At 43.3% G+C, this 13515-nt stretch overlaps 1 protein-coding gene across 3 annotated transcripts in view; it reads left to right on the top strand.

The window, feature by feature from the left end:
* FKBP11 (FKBP prolyl isomerase 11) overlaps positions 1-12588 on the top strand; it is a 63680-nt gene extending 51092 nt beyond the window's left edge. For all 3 annotated transcript variants that reach the window (XM_073563468.1, XM_073563469.1, XM_073563470.1), the window contains 2 exons: positions 1098-1168; positions 12351-12588. In XM_073563468.1, the coding sequence (XP_073419569.1) occupies positions 1098-1168; positions 12351-12568 (289 nt within the window). In that variant the 3' untranslated portion in view covers positions 12569-12588. The remainder of the gene's footprint in view (positions 1-1097; positions 1169-12350) is intronic.
* The last annotated feature ends 927 nt before the right edge of the window (positions 12589-13515 follow it).

Here is a 13515-nt window from a genome sequence, read left to right as displayed (position 1 = left end):
CATGGAAGATACTTTAAGAATCCCCAAAGATTCATTTTGTGAGGTCCTAGATGGGTCCTAAGGGAATAGGTATAAGATAGCGGTATTAATGGGTCATAAAGACGTAATGTAATGTGGGGTGTCAGTGATGGTGTATATATAGCATAAAGACAACATCTTTCATGTTCAGTATGTTCTCCCCGTGTTTGCGTGGGTTTCCTTCGGGTTCTCTGGTTTCCTCCCATTCTCCAAACACATACTGATAAGTCATTTAGATTGTGAGCCCCAATGGGGACAGTGATCATGATGTCTGTAAAACGCTTTGGCTTGATGGTGCTATATAAGTAAGTAAAATAAATGATTAATTATGGTCCTTATGATGCTGTTTGCATCTGTTATGTAATTAATCGGTTCCTAGTAACGGAGCTACAAAGCACAGATGGGAACAAAGTCCTTAGTTATAAATTGACTAGATATTATCAGAAAACAATGAATAGATTTCCCTTTAAAAAGAATTGGAGAGCAGACAGGTTCCTAAGCTGTATTATTTTTTTCACCTGTTTGAATCCTAAAACTTGTTTTGTGGACGCTGTGTTGGCTCTGAAAACTTTCCTGTTGCATATATATTCGTCCGAAATAGACAATAGCTCGGTTATACAGACACGTTGCTAGTCGCTTCCAGTTACGTTACATATTATAGTCATGTATATACGCTGCAATAGCGAATATTAGAGTTTGTCCCACAAAGTTTGGGATATTCTGTAAATCATCCATCTAAGGCTGCACTTTGAAATATTGGTATTTCTTCTAAACTTTATTTTCTATGGATTACATCTTTAGCGGAAAAATGATCAGACTTTAACACAGTGACACATCTGATCCCCCACTGGCTGCTCCCGGAGACAACTTGTTTTTGGAACCCCCGACAATCTGCTGCGGAGTCTTCCAAAGCTCCCAATTACAGCAGGATAGATTTCTCTTTAGCGCTGCAGTTATAATTGAACTCATTTTCTATCAGTATCACAGCAGGACAGAAGCTACGATAATTATCACGCTGTGTTTCTAAGCTGTTACTTGTATGTGCCACCTTGATAATCTTACTATTACTTTATCATCAGAGAGAAGCGTAAAGTTGTCATCCCGCCTCATTTGGCTTACGGAAAGCGAGGATTCCCACCCTCCATACCAGGTAATACATGATCCTCTCTAATCCGATTTTTTCTTTGGCCCTTTGAATAGAATCTATTATTGTATTAGGTTTTATTCTGTAACGAAAGTATTAGCAAAACTTATTATGCTTAACGAAAGTACTATGGAATCCAGAATATTCCATATTATTTGTGGAACAGAAGAACTCAAAAAGTGGATAGCAAGAAATGTACCTGATAAGATGCCACAGAACACCTTCACCTTATCCAAACTTCACACGTATACAGTATACGAGTGGACTGAGTATTTTAACAACTTTGTTGCAAAACCTACTGTTAATATTACTGCAGACATAGAAAAACTGTTTACTGAATGCCAGTGTCCCATCCCCTGATGACGCCGCACATGCGGTGAAACATGTTGGGGGGGACTAGTGCTATAATATTATTTGTCCTATTCTGCCCTATAAGTGTTGGCACCCCTGGGTATCATCCAATGAATATTCACAAACAAAATTGTTAGGAGCAATCTAATCTGAGACAGATTAGGGACAAGTTTTATACCCTTAGTATTTTAAATGTACACTCATTAAAGAGTTAAATTTTATAGTTTGATAGAGGGTTTTGGGGAGGTTCTCCCCAATTTGTTATTAGTTTACTAAGGGTATGTGCACACGCTGTGGATTCTGCTGCGGATCAGCAGCGGATTTGGCCTCTGCGGATCTGCAGCAGTTCCGCAGTGTACAGTACCATGTAAGTCTATGGGATTTACAATCCGCAGTGCACACGCTGCGGTTTTTTCACTGCGGAAAAGCTGCGGTTTTAAATCCGCAGAAAGAATTGACATGTCAATCTGCGAATTCCGCTGTGGTTTGACACCTATTCCATTGTCCAGGTGTCAAACCGCCGGGGAAAACCGCTGGCCAATCCGCAGGTCCATTTACCTGCGGATCCGCAAGGAAAAATCCGCTGGTAAATCTGCAGCGTGTGCACATAGCCTAAGGCCGGAGTCACACTGGCGAGGAATACGGGAGAGTGAGAGGCGCAAAAAGCACGCATTAGACACGGACCAATGATTTTCTATGGGGTCCCTCGCACCAGCCGTATATTTCTCCTCAGTATCCTACGCTCCGTGCCACTCGCAGCATGCTGCGATTGTCAGCGTACTACGGCCGTAGTACGCCAATGCAAGTCTATGGGTGCGCAAAAAATACGGATTGCACACAGACCACACATGTGACCTGCGAGAAATACGCACCTGGTGTCTTTAGAAACCCTGTCATAGGGCTCCATTATTTGTCCATTTTGCAAGCCTGCGAGAAAATCTCGCCATACGGATTACATACGGATGCTTACATGCGCAAAATACGCGACCACACCTTGATTACGGATGACATACGGAGCACTATTTAGGGGTCTGTCATCCGTATTACGCATGTAAAATACTGACCGTATTTTGCGCAGGTTAGTGTGACTCCAGCCTTAAAGTTATCAGTTCTCAAATCCCATTAAAGGGTTATTTCCACAACAGCAAACAGAAGTTTCTTTCTTCGACCTTTTTGTTTTTTTCATGTCATTTTGCTCTCTGTGCATCCAGCTTCACTGAACTGAATGGGCAATCCTTTTATCTGCTAAAACTACAATTTCCAGCAGCTCACTGCTTCTCCTCAGTGCTGCAGGCCCCACCCTCTCCTGTTTGTTTTCTGAGATAGATAGATAGATAGATAGATAGATCTCAATATATATAGAAAGAAAGAAAAAGGCGGTGTGAAAGAAATGTAAGTGCCGAGAGAAAGTAAAGGGAATGAAAGAGACAGCACGATAATAAATATTAACAACTTCACAAAAGAGAGCGGGACAAAGAGGAAATGAGGACATTACAGAAAGAGAGAAGGGAAACAGAGAAGTGGTATACTAGACTATTTATTGTATTCGGTTATCACCTTAGTTTATTTTATAAAATTATCATAAGGTTAATTTTATTAAAAATATATATGTCCACATCTGATAATCAATGCATAATGGGTAAACAGAGAGACAGGTTGATGTATAAAGATTTTTCTACTTACAATGTGTCCTTGGATGTTTCATTCTCCTCTAGTAAGCATGATCATTCTTTTCCCCACATACAGTTGTGGCCAAAAGTATTGACACCCCTGCAATTCTGTCAGATAATACTCAGTTTCTTCCTGAAAATGATTGCAAACACAAATTCTTTGGTATTATCATCTTCATTTAATTTGTCTTAAATGAAAAAACACAAAAGAGAATGAAGCAAAAAGCAAAACATTGATCATTTCACAGAAAACTCCAAAAATGGTCCAGACAAAGTATTGGCACCCTCAGCCTAATACTTGGTTGCACAACCTTTAGCCAAAATAACTGCGACCAACCGCTTCCGGTAACCATCAATGAGTTTCTTACAATGCTCTGCTGGAATTTTAGACCATTCTTCTTTGGCAAACTGCTCTAGGTCCCTGATATTTGAAGGGTGCCTTCTCCAAACTGCCATTTTTAGATCTCTCCACAGGTGTTCTATGGGATTCAGGTCTGGACTCATTGCTGGCCACCTTAGAAGTCTCCAGTGCTTTCTCTCAAACCATTTTCTAGTGCTTTTTGAAGTGTGTTTTGGGTCATTGTCCTGCTGGAAGACCCATGACCTCTGAGGGAGACCCAGCTTTCTCACACTGGGCCCTACATTATGCTGCAAAATTTGTTGGTAGTCTTCTGACTTCATAATGCCATGCACACGGTCAAGCAGTCCAGTGCCAGAGGCAGCAAAGCAACCCCAAAACATCAGGGAACCTCCACCATGTTTGACTGTAGGGACCGTGTTCTTTTCTTTGAATGCCTCTTTTTTTCTCCTGTAAACTCTATGTTGATGCCTTTGCCCAAAAAGCTCTACTTTTGTCTCATCTGACCAGAGAACATTCTTCCAAAACGTTTTAGGCTTTTTCAGGTAAGTTTTGGCAAACTCCAGCCTGGCTTTTTTATGTCTCGGGGTAAGAAGTGGGGTCTTCCTGGGTCTCCTACCATACAGTCCCTTTTCATTCAGACGCCGACGGATAGTACGGGTTGACACGGTTGTACCCTCGGACTGCAGGGCAGCTTGAACTTGTTTGGATGTTAGTCGAGGTTCTTTATCCAACATCCGCACAATCTTGCATTGAAATCTCTTGTCAATTTTTCTTTTCCGTCCACATCTAGGGAGGTTAGGCTACTTTCACACATCAGGTTTTCGGCGTCAGGCGCGATCCGGCGTCGTGCCGGAGCGCCGGATCCGGCAAATATTTCATAAAACCGGATGTGACGGATCCGTTTTTCTGCCGGATCCGTCTTGTTCTTGACAGACAAAACCGGATCCGTCTCATCCGGTTCATCCGTTTTTCGACGGATTATGCCGGATCCGGTTTTTAAAAACACCCCTTGGGGCCTTCCGAACGGGATTGGCTACTGGAAAACTATATATAGCGTGTTCCTACAGCCCTTCTTTGACAGGTTGTCGAGGAGAAAGTGCAGGTTGGAGAGAAGAGCAAGTTACTGGCGAAGATGGATGTTGTCATTGGAAATATTTTGAAGAATTTGGCGGATTTTACAGCGGAGGCGAATCGTTTGAGGGTGATTGTTCTGGAGAAGGAGAGAGCGAGACAGCAGCGCATCAGGCATCGTAGATGACGTTTGTGGATCCACCCCATCACAGCCAAGAGAATGACGCGTGGGGTCTATTCTACACTCTGCATGGACCTTCGACGAAACCCGGATACATTTTTTGGATATGTTCGGATGAAAATGGAGAATTTTGATTACTTGGTGGAGCGCATTGCACACCTCATAAGAAAAGCAGACACCTATTGCCGCTTCTCTGTTTCACCCGCAGAGCGTCTGATGGTGACTTTAAGGTAAGCCACATTTATTGGATGTGATCGCATCAGAGCACACTTTCACTGCAATCTTGTTGGTGGTAGTTTGTATCTCCAAGTGTTATAGCTCAGTTTTGGTATGTAATGCTGTGATTTAAAACTAATTGATTGTTTTTTAATTCCCCACAGATTTCTTGCAACTGGAGAATCCCTTTCGTCACTGCATTTCCAGTACAGACTCGGGATTTCCACCATATCTGGAATAGTGAAGTACACATGCCGTGCACTGTGGGACTCCTTAGCTGAAGAGTTTTTACCAGAGCCCACAACAGAGAGGTGGATTGAAATTTCAGAAAAGTTTCAACAGATATGTCAGTTTCCCAACTGCTTGGGCGCTGTGGACGGGAAACATATCCGCATTGTAAAGCCAGCCGGATCGGGATCGGAATATTTCAATTACAAGAAATATTTTTCAATTGTCCTCATGGCCATCGCTGACGCGGAATACAAATTTATTGCTGTTGATATTGGGGCCTATGGCCGCTCCAATGACTCAAGTTTTCAAACTGTCTGCCATGGGGCGTAAACTGTATGGAAACACCTTCCAGTTCCCACCCTCTAGACCGCTGCCGCAAACATCTGGTCCACCTATGCCTTTTGTCTGTGTAGGGGATGAAGCCTTCCAGCTGTCAGAACACCTTTTGAAACCGTACGGTAGCAGAGGATTGTCAAGAACAAAACGCATTTTTAATTACCGCCTCACAAGAGCAAGAAGAATGGTTGAATGTACCTTTGGTATTCTGACAGCCAAATGGCGGGTCCTATTGACTGCGATCAACCTCAAGACAGAAACTGTGGACGAGGTGATCAAAGCTTGCGTGGTACTCCACAATTTTGTTATCTGCAAGGAACCCATTTCCATTGAGGACACTCTGAAGAAACCACCTTGCAAGATTACCATGACATTACCACTAGAAGTTCTGTGACGGTTTCAGTAATGAGGGACAATTTTGCACTATACTTTATGTCACCTCAAGGCAGAGTACACTGGCAGGATGACAGAGTGTGAAAGATTTGTGCCCTTAACCAAACTTGTGTACCTTCTGTACCAACAGTATATACCTTTGCCAACCAAAGTTGGCTATCTTGTCATGGTCTCTATTTTTAGCTTTAGGCCACAGGTGTGTACCTGGTTGTGTTTTATGCAAAGTATTTCACCTTTTAACAAAAGTTGTGTACATTGTTAGGAAATCACCAACAATAAACACAACTTTTTAGGTGAAATACTTTGCTTCAAACACAACCAGGAACACAACTGTGGCAAAAAGCTAAAATTTACCCACAGTTATATACCTAGTTTTGAATACCATTTTACCTTTTAAATACCCTGTATTTAACCTTTTTGGCCGCAGAAAGAAATGACAGACAACCAGTGTAAAATAATTTAACTTTTATTGAAAAATGTTTTTTTTAGTAAACTGTTTTTAAATTTTAATAAACTTTTTTAATAAAGCTTTGAAACCATAAAACTGGTCATTTTTATTAAAATACACACATTATAAATCTGTGTAGTGTGGGGTGGAAATACTGCTGGAGGGGCTGCGGGACACTTCGACACTGGGAGTGTGGAGAGAGGACTGGGATCGTGGTGGGGAAGGAACAGTTAGAGGTGAAGGTGTGGAAAAAGCTACAGAATGGCTGGACATGTGGGAGGCAGAAGAGGTGGTGGGCGGTGGAGTGGAGGGTTGGGCAGGGACTGTAGGAGCAGATGATGTTGATGGCAAGTTGTATGGGGAAGGAGTTTGGTATGGGGCAGGTTGCTGGAAGTGGGGAGATGTCTGGTTGCTGGTACTGGGGAGGTTGCTGGTACTGGGGAGGTTGCTGGTACTGGGGAGGTGGATGGTATGTAATAGGAGGGGGAGGATGGAAAGTGGCTGGAGGGGGTGCAGGTGGATGAACTACTGGGGTGGGAAGAGGAGGTTGGGAGGTAACGTGCTGGAGAGCACCGTGGCATGAATGCATTACATGCATCTGCTGGGTAGGAGAGAGCGTTGCCATGCGCTCCACAACAGACCTGAAAAAGGTGTGGTTTGGCGAAGATCTTGCTTCTGAATGCATGGTTTGCAGAAGTGTCTTCACCTCCAGAATGCTGGAGTTGATCTGCTGAAAGCCTGCGGAGATTTGCTCTGACAAGACTTTTAGACAGTTCTGGAAAGATGCATTCAGATGCAAGAACTCTGGCGCATAAGTCTTTTCCTGACCCCTCTGCCGCTGCCGCCCAGTACCCGCAGGTGTACTAGAGGTGGCAGGGGCAGAAGGGTGGGGTAAAGGGAAAGCGATCTCCTCACCAGCAGCTTCATGTAATGTAGGCGGCCACGATGCTCCTGTGCTGGTGGATGGGATAGATGGGTCGAATGTGTGGAAAGGCTGTGAAGGTGCAGATGTACCGGGGCGGTCGAAGTGTCCCTCGGTGCCGGTCTCCTCAGGGATCGCCTCAGAAGGGTCCAACCGTGCAGGCTCCCGAGTGCTGCTCACCGTGCTGTGGAATAAAGAGAAAAAAAAACAATTAAAAAAGTGACATGGTATGGCCCTGGCTGAAAAAAAATTGTTACATCTAAACATTTTTTTTTCACATGTGGTGTGTAATATTTACCTTCTAGTGACCATTGTATCCCGGAGGAACGACAGGGCTTGTGCGTACTTGTACTTGCTCCTGCGTCCTCCAGATCCACTCGGGGCCCGCATATCTTTATTGAACTCCTTCTTGAAACGATCCCTCACAGACCGCCACCGCTTCACAATTCTCTCCCCTGAAACGAGAAAGGAGTGGTTAGTATACAACATCAGTGTTTCCCAAACTCCAGTCCTCATGGTCCCCAGGGGTCATGTTTTCAGGATTTCCATAGTAAATAGAAATCCTGAACACATGATCCGTGGGGACCACGAGGACTGTTGTTCGGGAAACACTGGTTTACATCAAGCAACCGGTACTGTATATACTTACGCTTTTTAATCTGGGCCTGAGCATCAAGGTCCTCCCAGCGGTCCACAAGGAGCGAACAGATTTCCTCCCAGAGTCGTCGGGTAACGATAAGGTCAGCGTGGCGGCGGTCAGCCATATTCCAGAGCGGCTCCCTTTCTCTGACGAGATCGATGAGGTGGTCCACATCGATTCCTCCATCCTCACCGTCAGAGTCAGGAGCACGCTGTGAAGGCTGTTAAAGAAAAAGACAAAAATAACATAATTAGCCTCCACAAAAGAAATGAAATAAAAAGTGCAAAAAAACAAAGCAAAAATATTTATACTTACATGCTGGTGACCGCCGCGTTGCTGTCGCCGACGACCCTGGGAGGCACTGCGAGGACCTCTTGACCGAGCACCAGATTGGGAAGACTAGAGAAGAAAACAAAAAATGTTATGTCTTTGGATGTAGGCATTTGTTTGCTGTGTGTGGCCGGCAGAACATTGTTTTCTATGTGTTGTGTGTAGTGTGATGTTGTGTTTCTGCGTTTGATGCAAAAAACTTACCAATTGTGAGCCCACTCCAAGTGTCTGTCCACCCCTTCCTTCTTCTTCTGGGAGCTCCTCTTCATCTTGTGATTCCTGTTTTGAAATAAAAGGCAATGAATAGACATATATTACAGAGATGATGGATTTTGGAAATAAAAACTTACCGTCAAACGCTGACGATGCGAGGGAGGGCTCCCAGAAGAAGATGTGCTGTCCTCTTGCTGGCCAGACTCCATGGCTGTGGGTGGTGTTACAGCTGCTGCCAGTGCTGCTGCTGCTGCATCTCTTGGGCGGCTGTTGAATAAAGAGAAACAAAGGGCCAATGAATATCTTGATATTCCATGGCCCTAGTTTGGAGGAATGGGGGATTTGATAATTACCGTCTCTCATCTGCTGCTGGACTCCCCTCCTCAGCATGTTCCATTTGCTGCTCCATTTGGCGTGGTGGTGGTGCTGATGGTGCTGCAGTGGTCTCCTGCCTTCTCCTGCGCCTGGTTGCTGTCTTGGGTGGCATGTTGGGTGTGGCTGAGGGTCCCACTGTCTTGCTTTTATATATGTGTCTTGTGGGCAGAGCTACTAAGCATGCTCAGACCATTGCGGCGCTCATAGGCTTTCATTGTGTGAAAAAGCCGGACGCGCCAGATCCGGCGTGTCCGGCTTTTTCGCCGGAGACAAAAAACGTTACAGTAGCCGTTTTTTCCAGACGCCGGATTGAGACACATTGCCGGATCCGGCGAAAACCGGATGAAACGCATGGCCATCCGGCGCGATCCGGCGCAAATGCAAGTCAATGGGGGGGAAACCGGATCCGGCATTGCATTTCGCCGGATCCGGTTTTTGTCAAAAGCGCCGGATCGCGCCTGACGGCGAAAACCTGATGTGTGAAAGAGGCCTTAACCACAGTGCCATGGGCTTTAAACTTCTTGATGACACTGCGCACGGTAGACACAGGAACATTCAGGTCTTTGGAGATGGACTTGTAGCCTTGAGATTGCTCATGCTTCCTCACAATTTGTTTTCTCAAGTCCTCAGACAGTTCTTTGGTCTTCTTTCTTTTCTCCATGCTCAATGTGGTACACACAAGGACACAGGACAGAGGTTGAGTCAACTTTCATCCATGTCAACTGGCTGCAAGTGTGATTTAGTTATTGCCAACACCTGTTAGGTGCCACAGGTAAGTTACAGGTGCTGTTAATTACACAAATTAGAGAAGCATCACATGATTTTTTGAACAGTGCCAATACTTTTGTCCACCCTCTTTTTTTATGTTTGGTGTGGAATTATATCCAATTTGGCTTAAGGACAATTCTTTTTGTGTTTTTTCATTTAAGACAAATTAAGTGAAGATAATACCAAAGAATTTGTGTTTGCAATCATTTTCAGGAAGAAACTGAGTATTATCTGACAAAATTGCAGGGGTGTCAATACTTTTGGTCACAACTGTATATAGCAGAGCTGAGCATATCTGAGCTGAGCTGTGCTACAACCTGACTGTCAGCGCAATGAGAAAGCAGTGAGTGTTTTATTGTTGTAGGTGCATATGAACATATGTTTTCTCCTGCAAGAAAATCGTCTCGATTATGCAAACAACACTTTGCTCAAACACTGATTAGCTTTTGAGAAGAGTATAGAGAGATCTGATTCTCTCAGATAAGGAGAAGATGATAAAAGATAAAAATGTCTTGATCTTCTCCATTCTGTCAGTCTGTGGAGATCAGGCTGCACTCAGATGTCATCCGAGTGCAATCCGATGGTTTCCACGCACTCATTCACTTACATGGCCTAGTGCAATTCGAATATCAGATCAAATTCGGGCATGCAGCGATTTTTCATGAGTTTGGGCTGAGGAAAAAATCTGACATGTGCGCAGACCATATTATTGGTTCCGGTGTGATCTGATGCTTTGTCAGATCGCACTCAGACCAAAAATACGCTTATCTGCACCTGCATTTAGACAGGGTCTTTAGGTGCATCTGCATCTATTATCACTGTGTTCTTTGGAACCAAGCATAGCTGTGCTGAGCTGTGTTACAACCCGGCTGTCAGATCAACGAGGATGCAGCGACAGCCGAAAGAGTGCTTTATTACACAAGGTCATTAGGTGCATTGCTACAGCCTCAGCCAACAGCATTAGAACGACTGGAGGATGGATCCAGTGGCAACAGAGAGTACAGAGAACCCGTGTGGGAGCATCATTATAGTGGTGCAGATTTAAAAATAAGTTGTATTTGTATATATGATTAATTTTGTACGGACAGAAAACTGAGTTCACGTTATGATTTTGGAAATAGCCCTTTGACTTTATAAGCTGAATGCAGACTTGATGATAGGAATTGCTCACACCTGCGAGTGCTTTCTGATTTTTTTATTTTATCAGAGAGTACACTGACCAATGTTATTCAGTGGGGCAGTGCTGATAATTATTTTTTTTCACTGGCATAATCTGTCAGTAAAGAAAAAATCGCAGCATGTTGCAATTTCATTCTGAAATCAGATGCCAGTCACGCATTCAAGTCTATGGATACGTGGAATTCATCGGACTGCATTCAAAAGACATCTGAGTGCAGGCCGATTTCTGCTGACACATACAATGGAAACATTTTGTTTTCCATCTTCTCACCTGTGTCGACACTCGGATAAAAATCTGATTATAGTGTCATTAGAATAAGCAACGCGATTCTCTCGGATGAGACAGTCTACTGTTGAATGTCCCTGTCCTTAGAGTGCATTTAGGGTCTCCTTCAGATACTACGGGCTTATACTTTTATTGTAAATAATACCACATAGTATAGTTTTGTTTACTGGATGTTTCTGTATAAAATAACTGGCTTATCCTTAGTAACAAAAAATTGAGCTTTATTTACCCTCCCCAGGTCCAGCACCGAGTCTCAGTGGCTGTTGCCGGTGTCTGTTGTGTGCAGCACTAATGTCACCTTGACAGCACTGCAAACTGAGTTTAATAGCTCTGCCTGAGTAGACTGTACAAGCCTCGGTGGTCTGCAGCACTGTCTTCATGATGTCAGCACTGCAAACAACAAACACCAGGAGCAGCCACCAAGATGCAGCCCTGGACCTGGGCAGGGTAAGTAAGGATTCTTTTTAATTACTATGTGAACAGGTCATATAGCTATGAATTGTCCCTATACAACTATACATTCACTTTTTGCGTTGTAATTCTGATGGCTCACAGCATAAAACTTTTGGACATCACTATTGAGAGTGTGACTTTGAGCTGATGAATCAGATTGTTGATGATCAAAAAGATCCCTTAAAACACCACTCCAGCGTTTTTTTTTGTTCTCATTTCACAACCGGAGTGGTGCTTCTAATCTAAGTTCCTGCCTGTAGTCTTATACTTACACACCGCCGTCTTCGCCTTCTATCAGTACCACTCCGGTTGGTCTCCAGCCGGATCGCTCCAGTGATCGCTGCAGCGAGCTGGAGGTCACTTTTCAATGCAAGTCTGAGAACCTCGTACTGGGTCTCATAGATTTCCATTGAGAGCCTGCGACTGTTACTTAGGACTTCAGGCCAGGCAGAGGTTGCGGTCACAAGCTGGCACCGCAAGACTGGAGCAGCACCAATAAAAGGTGAAGCTGGTGACAGGTAAGTAGGTAAGTATAAGACTATGGTCAGGGACGTAAGTTTAGAAGCACCACTCCAAAAAAGAAAAAACACTAGAATGGTGCTTTAAGACTTCCCCTGTGTGGAATATTGGATTTTTTTTGTTTTATTGCTTTTCAAGAGCATAATAGGCCTCAAAAAAGAAGAACTTGTTTTATTTTATTTTCTAATTTATCATTGTCTTATGTTGTTACTTACTATTGCTTTACATTACTTTTTTTCTCATAGGCGATGCTGTGCTACATTTTGAGACTGAAGTCATAGCGTTATCTAAGCCCACCCAGTGGCAGACCCTGGTAAATGATGTACTTCCCATGCTCTGCATTGCTTTAGTGCCAACTCTTTTAGGGTTGATAGGATACCATCTATACTCCAAGTCCAAGTCTCCAACTGTATCCAAAAAGAAAATGAAGGAAGAAAAAAAGAACAAAGCAAAAAGGAAATAAAGAACTCTAATTTTCTCAAACATCTGAGTCGCAATTTATTAATCTGAAGGCTGCTCTTGTATTACAGTATGCGCTGGTCACCTTTGTGTTCTCAGCTGTTATGTTAGGTTATCATACTGTAGTTTTCCTTCCATATACATATTAGTGAAGTACATGTCCAGTTAGTTTACTTAGGGCAGAGTCACACTGCCGTATTTTCCGTCTGAGAATCACATTGTAAAACTCGCACTGGCTGTCATGCTCAGGTCACACTATCATGCTCAGGTCAGGAGAGGTGCCGGCCAGTTCGTTCAGTGCGATTCGATTATCGCAGGAGAAATACGCCAATGTGTCTCTGCCCTAACTCTGATATTTGGGTTTTCTACTGATCATGGACACTTTAGTACTTATGGTAAATTTAAACACGGCACAATTTTTTTAATTATTAGTATAATTATTTAAAACGATATTTGAGGCTCCACTAAGGCTCATTTTCCTCATTACATTGATCGCAATTGGGGAAAAAACAAAGAAGATATAAGTACAAGGAGATCTTATAAATTTACAACCAAAGGGGAAATAAAAAAACAAAAACATGTCTTTATTAATTATATCAAGCATAAAAAGGGCACAAAACACACACAAACAGATATGGTAAAAAAGTGAGGGAAATGAGACAAAGGTGACTACAGGCTATCTGGTCTTCAAATACTGTCCCTTTCCACAGAGGTTGGCACACTAAAAGTTTAGATATGCTGCCCCTGCTCAACGAAGAGTGTCCCTAAATGACCCTAAGTTTTGACCGCTAGTGCCATTAGGCCATAAAGAAGAAATCCCATAAAGTGCTAACAAATTACTAATTCATAATACCACACATGTAACAGAGACCCTCATGGGGTCAGTGTAAATATATATGCTTCACAGTAGGTAAAATATATATGGTCTGATTACTTAGCTTGTTTGTCGCA

This window comes from Dendrobates tinctorius, unplaced genomic scaffold (genome assembly GCF_039654945.1).
Source record: "Dendrobates tinctorius isolate UK_male_01 unplaced genomic scaffold, ASM3965494v1 ptg000388l, whole genome shotgun sequence".
Taxonomy (NCBI): domain Eukaryota; kingdom Metazoa; phylum Chordata; class Amphibia; order Anura; family Dendrobatidae; genus Dendrobates; species Dendrobates tinctorius.
Note: the sequence above shows the minus strand (reverse complement) of the source record. Positions and strands in the feature narration are given on the sequence as shown.